This window comes from Lynx rufus, unplaced genomic scaffold, assembly GCF_022079265.1.
Source record: "Lynx rufus isolate CCGP_SWC_20201006 ecotype Redwood Valley unplaced genomic scaffold, mLynRuf1.p SCAF_5, whole genome shotgun sequence".
NCBI lineage: Eukaryota > Metazoa > Chordata > Mammalia > Carnivora > Felidae > Lynx > Lynx rufus.
In genome coordinates, this window is record NW_025814867.1 from 28,324,897 (window position 1) to 28,336,169 (window position 11,273).

General features: G+C 48.0%; 2 protein-coding genes across 2 annotated transcripts; both read right to left on the reverse strand.

Moving 5' to 3' along the window:
- Window positions 1-1,057: 1,057 nt before the first annotated feature.
- On the reverse strand, window positions 1,058-2,434 carry LOC124527126 (syncytin-1-like). Its single transcript, XM_047100390.1, has one exon. It carries the CDS (start codon window positions 2,432-2,434, stop codon window positions 1,058-1,060), a length of 1,377 nt encoding a protein of 458 aa, XP_046956346.1.
- Window positions 2,435-2,743: 309 nt separating this feature from the next.
- On the reverse strand, window positions 2,744-10,445 carry LOC124527127 (uncharacterized). Its single transcript, XM_047100392.1, is given in 5 exon segments — window positions 2,744-3,956; window positions 4,047-6,754; window positions 6,757-7,983; window positions 8,415-8,504; window positions 10,328-10,445. Coding segments are annotated over 5 exon segments (5,343 nt in total). The 3' UTR covers window positions 2,744-2,756.
- Window positions 10,446-11,273: the final 828 nt, after the last annotated feature.

Here is an 11,273-nt window from a genome sequence, read left to right on the forward strand (position 1 = left end):
TCAGGTCATGATCTCATAGTCTGTGGGTTGGAGCCCCGAGTCGGGCTCTGTGCTGACAGCTCAGAGCCTGGAGCCTGCTTCAGACTCTGGGTCTCCCTCTCTCTCTGCCCTCTCCTGCTCAGGCTGTCTCTGTCTTCCAAAAATAAGTAAACATTAAAAAAGAAAAGAAAAATCCCCATATTCATACTAAAAATTTACTTATTATTTATCTAAAATTCAAATTCAACTGAGCGTCCTGGATTTTTATTTGCTAAGTCTGGCAACTCTACCAGTACTGCATTATCTAACCAAAATGTGACCATCAAAGGTTGGTCCAAGTGTATTTTCTATCTCAATCCCTGTCACTGTCCTCTCTTTACTGCTCATCCTCTATTTCTCCCGTTCCTTTCCAATACATTTTTCCCCCTTTTTTCCTTCCTGGTGTCTTTATCATATGGTTAATTTCCTCCATAGTACCACCACTTCACTCACAGAAATCCATGGAACATTTTCTCAAAATGATGCCAGTTGGGGATAAACCTAGATTCAAAACAAAGTCAAGTGAACAGCTCCCTTGTCTTGGCATTTTCTGAATTAATTGCATTGAAACGCCCAGAGTCTAAGAGACCCCCAAAAACGAACCACCAGAATCCAGAGTCAAAGCTAAGCAGCAAGGGTCATTTATTGCAGGTTCGAACCTGGACCTCTGCGCCCTCGTTGCCGGTGATGCCGAGAGGTCCTGAGAGAGGTTTTTACACCCCTTTTATAGACAGGTACAAACAAGTCATGGGAAAATCAGGAATACACGGATGTGCCAAGCAATAATGATTGATCAGAAATACACGGATGTGCCAAGTAACAATGGTTGATCAAGAATATACGGTTGTGCCAGGCAACTATGATTGATCAGAAATACACGGGCGCGCCAAGCAATTGTACAGAAGCGGAACAAGCTGGTTAAGCTTGGTTAGGTTTCAGTTTCCCGTAACTTAAGCTTTTAAGTTTTAATTTTCTCAGGCCTTTCATTCCCCCCTTTCTCAAGTACCTGAGGACCCAATCGTGGGTCCTACAGTGTTACCTAATTAAGCTCGCTTTCCATGTCGAGGAGCTGATACTGTGGCCTAAGGACCATAACCTGAATGGTGTTTAATCTATCTCTGATAAAGTTCATTATTTTGTTGAATATAATAGGGCCGACGGTAAAAAGAAGGAGGAGGCTTAGTAGGGGGCCCAAAAGGGGGAGAAGGTAAGGGAGAAACCCATGGAGTGCTGACCACAGTGGGTTCTCGGCTAGTTCTTTTCGTCGGCGTGCGAGGTCCTCTTGGAGCTGTTTAATTTTGGTCCGAACTATTCCTGATTTATTGGCATAAAAGCAACATTTTTCTTGTAGGGCTAAGCAGATGCCGCCTTGTTCTACGGTTAGCAGATCTAACCCTCTTCTATTTTGTAACACCACTTCTGCTAGGGAATCTAGCTGATCCTGCAGATCCTGGATTGTCCCTGACAAGGCTTCGACATCGTTAATTAGCCGCCGAGAAAGTCGAAGATAGGAGTGTATAGAGACTCCTAATCCTGCTGTCCCGGCAGCCAATGCGCCTGTAATTCCTAGGCCTGCCAGGAGGGGGATAACAGCCACAGCTCGTTTGGATCTGCCAGCTACAAAATCTAGACTAGGAATGGGCATGGGGGTTTTTCCTGTAACCAAGTCAATATCTGGCAGTAAGGTGGCCAGGATACATACTCCAGTCCAATTATGAGGTAGATAAGTATAGGCTTGGTTATTTCCACAGACAAAAACGGTAGTGTTGGTACTGCATAATGAGGAGTTGATAATGATGTACTGGTGGCATTGGGCAAGGGATACGATTCCTACGTCTATGTTGTCATTCTGGGAGGTAAGGTTATTTTTAAAGCACGAGGCATTGAATGGGCTAATGAATTGAACGGGGAAGGGGTCAAGTAGGGAAGAAGGTAAGCAGTCATTGGTTATGCTGATATTAATTTCAGTGGGGATGGCGATGGGTCGGGGAGTCCGCCGGGGCAGGCAAAGCCAACAATCTTGGGCTAGACTCGGGTTAGAGATGTTTAAGAGTGAGAAAGTGGCTTCTAGGATAGACATTGTCTGAGGGTCTAACTCATAAGGGTCGTGCCTAGTGAAAATTAGGGGGTGGTAATTAAGCTGTGGATACATGTGTTTTGCAATTTCTTTAAGTTTCGCTTGCGTTTCTATCTGTCTGACAGTGTCTTGGGGTCCTCCGCCATCAGACACATGTATGGGGGCTCGAGGGTTCCAGCAGACGGCTTCTCCCACTGAGCCACGGCAGCCAGCCTGAAGTTGCATGTTATTATCATTAGCTTTTGCTGCCCTGACACTCTGTAGGATAGCTGTAAAGTAGGTTGTGGAATTGTCTGGCCCTATACATTGCTGATAGGAGTCATAACAAGAACTATGCATCGATTCCTGGAAAGTAGAGCAAGGGCATTCTGCTGTGGGGGGCAGGGGTTTAGGTTTGTCAACACATAACCACTGCTGTTTTTGGGGTCCTGTGATATCATAGGTCTGGGTTAAGTGAGCAATTGTGGTCCCACAGTCTTGGGTTTGAGTGTATATTCGCTGATAGTGACCACCCCTTCCTACAGAGCCAGCTATTAGTCTTTTACCATGTGGCAGGGTAAGGGTTTTAACTATGCCACCTCTGCAATCACAGGGCCTCCCATACAGAACTTCATACAATTTCTGTTGGTCAACGGGGGCATTTAGTCCTCCCTCTAGGAGTTTAAGGTTGAGGGCTAGTAGGACAAGGGTTGCTATCTTGAACATGTTTAGGGGAGGCACGGCGCAAGGTTAGTTTGAGGGGGTTTTTCTTACTTCGGTTTACAGTCCAAGTAATATTTTTATCAGTGTGTCCCACGAAGTCAGACAGCAGGTCGACAGGTTTTACGTGGGTGTGGTGAATCCAGGTGGGGAGGTTATCTACCTTGATGGCAGTGGGAGTCGTCAGGATGATTTGGTAAGGTCCTTTCCACCTGGGTTCGAGGTTTTCTTGTCTGTGTCGCTTGACGAGGACCCAGTCTCCTGGATGATACTGATGAGGAGTGGGTGGGAGCTCTGTCTCATACAGTTCTTTTAGTTTAGGCCACACGGCCTCATGAACCCGTTGTAGAGCCCTGAGAGAAGACAAGAGGCTGTTATCTTGGTCTAATTGAATGAGGTTTGACTTAAGATTAGGTATAATAGGTGTGGGTCTGCCAAACATGATTTCATAGGGTGTAAGGCCCAACTTGTATGGGGAGTTGCGAACCCTGTACAGAGCGTAGGGGAGTAACTCTACCCAATTAGCGCCAGTCTCCATAGTCAATTTAGTAAGGGTCTCTTTTAATGTTCTATTCATTCTTTCTACTTGTCCTGAGCTTTGGGGCCGGTAGGCACAATGTAATTTCCAATCTGCCCCAAGTACGGAAGCCAATCCCTGACTTACCTTAGAGATGAATGCAGGTCCATTGTCTGACCCTATCATGACTGGAAAACCATACCTGGGCAGGATTTCCTCTAGGATCTTTTTGGCTACTATCTGCGCCGTTTCCTTCTTGGTTGGAAAGGCTTCAGTCCATCCTGAAAAAGTGTCTATGAACACCAGTAAGTATTTATAGCCGTATTTGCCGGGCTTTATCTCGGTGAAGTCCACTTCCCAGTGGGCTCCTGGTATGGTTCCTCTTTTTCGGTGGCCTTGGACTGTGGTGTGTGGGTGCGCGTTTTGGAGTTGACATGTGGAACAGGCTGACACAACCCTTTCCGTCTGGTCAGAGATGTTTCTTAATACCAGTTGAGATTGTCTGAGGAGATCTTGAAGTTTTCGGGGCCCCAAATGGGTAGAGTGGTGTATTTTTGTCAGGATTGCGTGGCCCAATTTTTCGGGAAGGATAAGGCGGTCTCTAGAGTCCCTCCACCATCCATCTGTAACTTGGGTCATGGGGAGCTTGCACATCCAGATAAGATCATCTTCTGAGTATTCAGGCTGTGGGAGTAAATCTCGGGGCCCTGGGTCTGGTAGCTGCGTAGGGAGTACTTGAATGGGGTTTTGTGCTACCTGGCGTGCAGTCTGGTCAGCGAGGTTATTCCCTCGAGAGACTGAATCAGTTATTTTTTGGTGACCTGGGCAATGTACTATGGCCAATTTTTTAGGGGCCCAAATAGCGGCCAATAGGGCCAGAATTTCATCTTTATTTTTGATGTCTTTGCCTTCAGCAGTGAGTAGTCCCCTCTCACGGTATATTGCCCCATGTATGTGGGCCGTAGCAAAGGCATACCGGCTGTCCGTATATATAGTCACTTTGCGGTCCTGCCCCATTTTTAATGCTTGGGTTAATGCAATTAGTTCTGCCCTTTGGGCAGAAGTCCCTGGGGGCAGAGCCTTTGCCCATATCACTTCAGTCTCAGATGTCACTGCTGCCCCTGCATACCTCTGTCCTTGATGGACGAAGCTGCTTCCGTCAGTAAACCAGGTGACCTCAGCATCAGGTAATGGCCGGTCCTGTAGGTCTTCTCTTGTTCCATGGATCTGTGCTAGGACGTCGGTACAGTCATGGAGCGGGGAGTCCAGGTCAGGGTCGGGTAGCAGCGAGGCTGGATTTAAAGTTCGGGGAGGGGTGTATGTGATCCGCAAAGGATTTAACAGGAGTCCCTGATAGTGGACCATCCGAGCATTGCTCATCCACCTATCAGGGGGCTGCTTGAGTACTCCTTCAATGGCGTGGGGTGTGGTGACATGTAACTCTTGACCCAGGGACAGCTTATCAGCATCTTTAACCATTAGGGCTGTAGCCGCTATTATCCGGAGACAAGGGGGCCATCCTGCAGCTACAGGGTCCAGTTTTTTTGAAAGATAGGCCACTGGTCTGGGCCATGGACCTAAATGCTGGGTTAGCACTGCCTTGGCTATACCTTGGTGCTCATCCACATATAAGTGGAAAGGTTTAGAGATATCGGGCAGTCCCAGAGCCGGGGCCGATAGGAGAGCTCTCTTTATCTGTTGGAATGCCTGCTCAGCTTCCGCAGACCATTTAAATGATGGTTGGTTTTTAGAAACTGCGTAAAGGGGTTTGGCCATTTCAGCAAAACCTGGGATCCACAATCGGCAGAATCCCGCAGACCCCAGGAATTCTCTTACCTGTCGAGGCGTGTTGGGTCGCGGGATGCGGAGGACAGTCTCTTTCCGAGCATCAGTGAGCCATCTTTGTCCTCCTTTTAGTAAGTACCCCAGATATATTACCTCAGGCTTGCAGATTTGGGCCTTTTTAGCGGACGCGCGGTACCCTAGGTTCTCCAGCGTCTGTAGGAGGTTTTTTGTCCCCACGAGGCAGGCTTCTCGGGTCTCGGCTGCAACAAGGAGGTCATCTACATATTGTAGGAGAGACACATTTGGGTTTAATTTCCGGTACTCACTTAAATCTTCGTGGAGGGCTTCATCAAATAGGGTGGGGGAGTTTTTAAATCCTTGTGGAAGTCGGGTCCAGGTGAGTTGTCCATTTATGCCTCTTTCCGGGTCCGCCCATTCGAATGCAAAGATATCTTGGCTCTTGGGGGCCAAGGGCAGGCTGAAAAAGGCATCTTTTAAATCAAGAACAGTATACCATTTGTCTGGGCTGAGGGTACTGAGAAGAGTATAAGGGTTGGGCACAGTAGGGTGTATGTCCATAACCCGTTTGTTGACCTCTCTTAGGTCTTGTACTGGCCGATAATCTCCACTATTAGGCTTGTGCACAGGCAACAAAGGGGTATTCCATGCCGAATGACATGGTCTAAGGATTTCGACGTCGAGGAGATGACGGATATGTGGGGTAATGCCCAGCCTGGCCTCTGCTGACATGGGGTACTGCTTGACCCTCACAGGGTCGGCCCCTGGCTTAACTTCTATGAATAGAGCAGGACGATGTTTTGCCAGCCCTATTCCCCCGGTTTCTGCCCAGGCTCCGGGACACAAGTGGAGCCAATAGCTAATATCCTGTTCCGGGAAGGGTGGAGTTTGGTGAAGCCGATATTCATCTTCCAGTCGTATGGTGAGGACCGAGATGGGTTGGTCCTGGGAGTCAGTTACTTTAGGCCCTCCGGGCTGAAAGTGAATTTGAACTCCCATTTTTGTGAGGAGATCTCTTCCCAGCAAGGGGCAGGGACTATCTGGGATGACCAAAAAGGAGTGGGTTACCCTTCCTGTCCCTAGATCCACGGTTCGTTGGGTGGTCCAAGGATATTTTTTAGTTCCTGTAGCTCCTTGGACCCAGGAGGACTTATCAGAGATTTTTCCATGAGGGCTAGTGAGTACTGAATGCTGTGCTCCTGTGTCCACAAGGAATTGCACAGGGGTCCCCTCCACTTGTAGGATTACCCTGGGCTCGGGGAGGGGGTCCGAACCCCGTCTCCCCTATTCTGAGTTCTGGGTAAATAGGATGGGGGCCGCTTTGGTTTGCCATGGCTTTGACCCCGAGCGCAGTTGTTTCTTTTTGGGACAGTCACGAATCCAATGTCCTCTTTCTTTACAGTAGGCGCATTGGTCTTTGTCTAGGGGGCGCCTAGGGGGGCAAGTTTTCTGTTCTCCTGTGGGCCCTTGATCCTTTTGAACTATGGCGGCTAAAACTTTAGTCATTTCCCTGGTAGCTTTGAGCTGTTTATCCTCTGGAGCATCCCGATTATTATATACTTGCTGAGCAATGCGGAGTAAATCTTGGATCTGTTTTCCTTCTAAATCCTCTAATTTTTGGAGTTTCTTTTTGATATCAGGGCAGCCTGGTTTACAAATGACATTACAACAGCAGCCTGATTTTCAGGAGCCTCAGGGTGTGTACTCAGGGTGGGAGTGTACTGCCTAAAGGCTTCCATTAATCTCTCTAAAAAGGTGACAGGGCTCTCTGTCTTACCTTGTACTACCGAGTACACCTTGGCCAGATTAGTGGGCTTGTGTGCTGCAGCCCGGAGACCCGCCATTAGAGTCTGGCGATAAATGAGCAGTCGTCCCCTACCTTCTGCCGCGTTGTAGTTCCAGTCAGGCCGAGTCAGGGGAAATGCTGCATTAATGAGGTCAGGGTTAACAGTGGGTCAACCGTCTTCCCCGGGGACCAGCTTCCGCGCTTCAAGTTGAATTCTCTCTCTCTCCTCCGTGGTAAATAGGATTCGCAAAAGCTGTTGGCAGTCATCCCAGGTAGGCTGGTGGGTGAACATTATGCTCTCTAGGAGGGCTATAAGATCTTTAGGGTTATCAGAAAACCGAGCGTTTTGAATTTTCCAATTATAAAGGTCACTGGTGGAAAAGGGCCAATACTGGAGTCGGGGATTGCCCGTTTCATCGGGGGGTCCTATTTCCCGCAGGGGTAAGGCTACAGTGGAGTCGGGGAAGCGAGAGCTTGGCTCACGCTGGGTGCGCCCGCGAGTTCGGCCGGCTGGCCCTTCATGGTTGGTTACATTTTCAATAGGGCTTGGTGCGGCCGCTGCTTGTAGCCTCCCTGGTTCTGGCACAGCTGCCGCTTCCCGCTCCCCCGGTTCCCCTTGAGAGGCAACCAGCGGGGCAATTGGTGGGGCAGCTGCTGCGGGCAGGGCCTGGGGTGCAAGGGGAGGGGGTAGATAGGGTGGAGGGTCCAGGGATAGTAGGTCCTGGCTATCGGGCAATATGGGATTTCGGGGTGCTGAGGGGGTTCGCGGCTTGGTTGGGTCAGTGGAGCGGGCCGCGAGAATCTTACAGGACCCTGAGGAAAGGAAGGGGGACATCCAGGGTGGAGGGTTCTCAATAAGATCTTGCCAGATGAGGATGTAGGGAACCTGGTCTGGGTGACCTTCCTCTCCTGGCCGGAGGGTTTTGGCCCTTACCTTGGCAACTATAGGCAAACAAAAAGTGCCCTCAGTAGGCCAGCCCACCCCGAAAGTGGGCCACTCTGACCGGCAGAAAGTGATGAGTCTTGACCGGCGGATGTCCAGGCTTAGGTTATGGCCTCTAGCCTGAACATCCTTGAAATTAGCTAGAAGAAGGGAGAGAGGTGTACTCTGGTTTTGTCCCATAGCCTGTATAGGAAAAAATAAATGGGCCAAGTTAGTTTCTGTTCCGGAAGCGAGTTGGATACACCTGCAGGGGAGAAGAGACAAGTCAAATCGCAAGCGCCGCGGCAAACAGAAAGTGCCTTGGAGAAGAGACCAGATACAGAACGGGTGTCCGTAACCCGAATAAAGAGTTCTGATGGGCCAAAATAGTGCCCCAGACGGGAGCCAGAGGACGTCTCCTATTGGTCCCGACTGACTGCCCTATAGCGCGTCCGCCAGGGCTAGATCAGTCACTGATACAGATCCCGCGCGGGAGAGCCAGAAACGGACAGACAACTGACACAGACACAGACACAGATACAGACACAGACACAGATACAGACACAGACACAGACAGAGCCGGCTCACTCACCGATCGGTCTCAGAAATGACCCGTTGACTTGGGGTCTGGTGGGTTTGGGGGGGCCTTCCCGGCCAACGCACCAAATGAAACGCCCAGAGTCTAAGAGACCCCCAAAAACGAACCACCAGAATCCAGAGTCAAAGCTAAGCAGCAAGGGTCATTTATTGCAGGTTCGAACCTGGACCTCTGCGCCCTCGTTGCCGGTGACGCCGAGAGGTCCTGAGAGAGGTTTTTACACCCCTTTTATAGACAGGTACAAACAAGTCATGGGAAAATCAGGAATACACGGATGTGCCAAGCAATAATGATTGATCAGAAATACACGGATGTGCCAAGTAACAATGGTTGATCAAGAATATACGGTTGTGCCAGGCAACTATGATTGATCAGAAATACACGGATGTGCCAAGTAACAATGGTTGATCAAGAATATATGGTTGTGCCAGGCAACTATGATTGATCAGAAATACACGGGCGCGCCAAGCAATTGTACAGAAGCGGAACAAGCTGGTTAAGCTTGGTTAGGTTTCAGTTTCCCGTAACTTAAGCTTTTAAGTTTTAATTTTCTCAGGACTTTCAGCATTTCTTTCCAGTACTGGAAACCCAAAATTCAAGAATTTAAGAAGATCCAGGAAGAAAAGCGAGCGAACAGAAAGGAGAGAGCCAGTATGGTCCTGAATCTCACCCCCCTACCACAGACAGGGATATTTTTAGTCTAGTCTGTTACACCTAAGAAGTGAATCTAGAAAATTGGTCATATTTAAAAAGAAAAGACAAGTTTTATTTTGCAGAAGAGAAGTTTTAAAAACCAGAACAAAACACAAAAGGGCGGGAGACTCAAGAGGAAAAGATAATGCATAGAACTCTTCTGCTGACATTTTGTAAAAACAAAAGATTTCACAAGAGTTCAAATTAGTCTTCAACCCCCATAGGTGGTGGATGGCATGACTTATTACCATATATTTACAAGGAGAGAAACAGTCTCAGCAGGGTGGGGAGGACTAACTGGGATTCTGGAGTTAAGGTTAAGTATGTGAGAAACCCAGCTTTGGGTATGAAGAACACGCAGGCCTCACTGGACCTCCAATCACTGGAGCCTCCTGGTGTCAGGATGCATTCCTGAGGAATCTTTTGTTTGCAGGTGACAGAAAACAAGACTGGCAGTGAATTTTCTGAATCTCATGACTGAAAACCCCAGGAGTTGTCTAGCAAGTCAGGCATCCCTTGCTCCAGGAGTTAAAACTACCTTACCAGGTCCTGGCCTTTTTCTCTCCATTTCTCAGCTTCCACTTCCTCTGTACTAGCAGCTCTGTCCTCAGAGTTTATTACTCCTTATGGTTTTTAGTTGGCGAAAAAGCTCCATCTTTTGCATACTTTCAGGTTCAAGGCCTGCAAGAAGTAAACAGAAAAAAAAGGAGCCCTTTCCTAAAAGAATCAGAAACAGTCCCTTCGAGAAGCACTCGCTGTGCTTGGGTTGTGACTCCATTTCCTAACCAATCACTGTAGAGCAAGAAATGCAACCAAAGGATTGGCTTAGGACCCTGGCCGAGAATGGGCCACCAAATAGCACATAGCCAGAAACAGGATAAATTCCTCAAGTGACTGCATCCTGCCTTGTGATCAAATCCCTGGATTCAACCGATCTTTCTCAGGGGTCAACCTACCTCCTGTGAATGAGAAGAATCCTGTTAGGGATCCCTTCAGAAGAGTCTGTGCCCGTGCATATCAGCTCCTGCCCCTCAGACAAGACTCAGAAGCGAGGCAGCATGAGAACGAGAAGGGAAAAGCCAGTGACATCAAGGATGGATACATCCAAAGCATGCCATGCGTATTCTTCAAACCCAGGCTGCCGTGTACTACAAGGAGCTCTGAGCAAGAGCTAGATGGAAAAAAAATGGCATGAGGTAAAATCCAGAGGCTACATAAGAGATCCTGGTTATGTTGCTGATACTGAGAGGCCAAACTGAGCTCTGGGATGAGCTTTTCAATTCCCCGAGAAGAGAACCTGTAGGTTACCTGAGGGTCACCTGTGGCTGCCATGGAAATATGGGTAAGACCCACAGTCTTTCTTTATCATCTCCTCAGTTCCCTTTCTATAATTTGATTCTGACTGGCCATACCCAAGTGTGAATCCAACGAATAGATGTAATAACTATGTATTGTTTTTAGTCCATCCAAGATCTAGTTCCCCCTTTTTTTCTGGTAAAAGCATCCATTTTTTTTTTAATAGATAACCATCCACTCTCAACCTTCATGTGGTTTGGATGGGGAAGAACCAACTCCCCAACTCTAGAAACAGTCAAATTATGATAGGAAAAGGGATAGGGAAAAGTAAGATAAAATAGGCAGCGAGGGAAAAATGAGGACCTGAGGTCCCTGGGTGGGGAAAAACGCATATTTTTAAAACAATGCTGGGAGTATCTGACCAGAAACTAACCCCCTCAAGCATAAAGTTCCTCTTAAGAATGTGACAGACACTATCTACTCTCCCTCAGGTTCCTCTCAGGAATTTGGCAATCAAAATACCTAACTAAAATAAGTAAACCATAAAACTTGTGCTATGTGAGGGACAGTATGACCATGGTCTGACTCCTCACACAAGGGAATCGAGCCAATCAGAAGTCAACAACCCAGGACCTAGAGTTGTCCAGCCAATAAGGGTAGGACCTAAGAAGGATCAAGGGGGAAGGGAAGGGTGGGGGCGTGACCAGACCTTATAAAACAAAGTCCCTTACCTATTGTCCCCAGCATTCACTTTCAAAAGCCCCCTCTCTGTAAAGAGAGCTTTCATACTGTTCTTTCTTTCTGATCTTATATACTCTAATAAACTTTTGCCTGCTGCTCATTTTATTGTGTCCACCTCTTTAT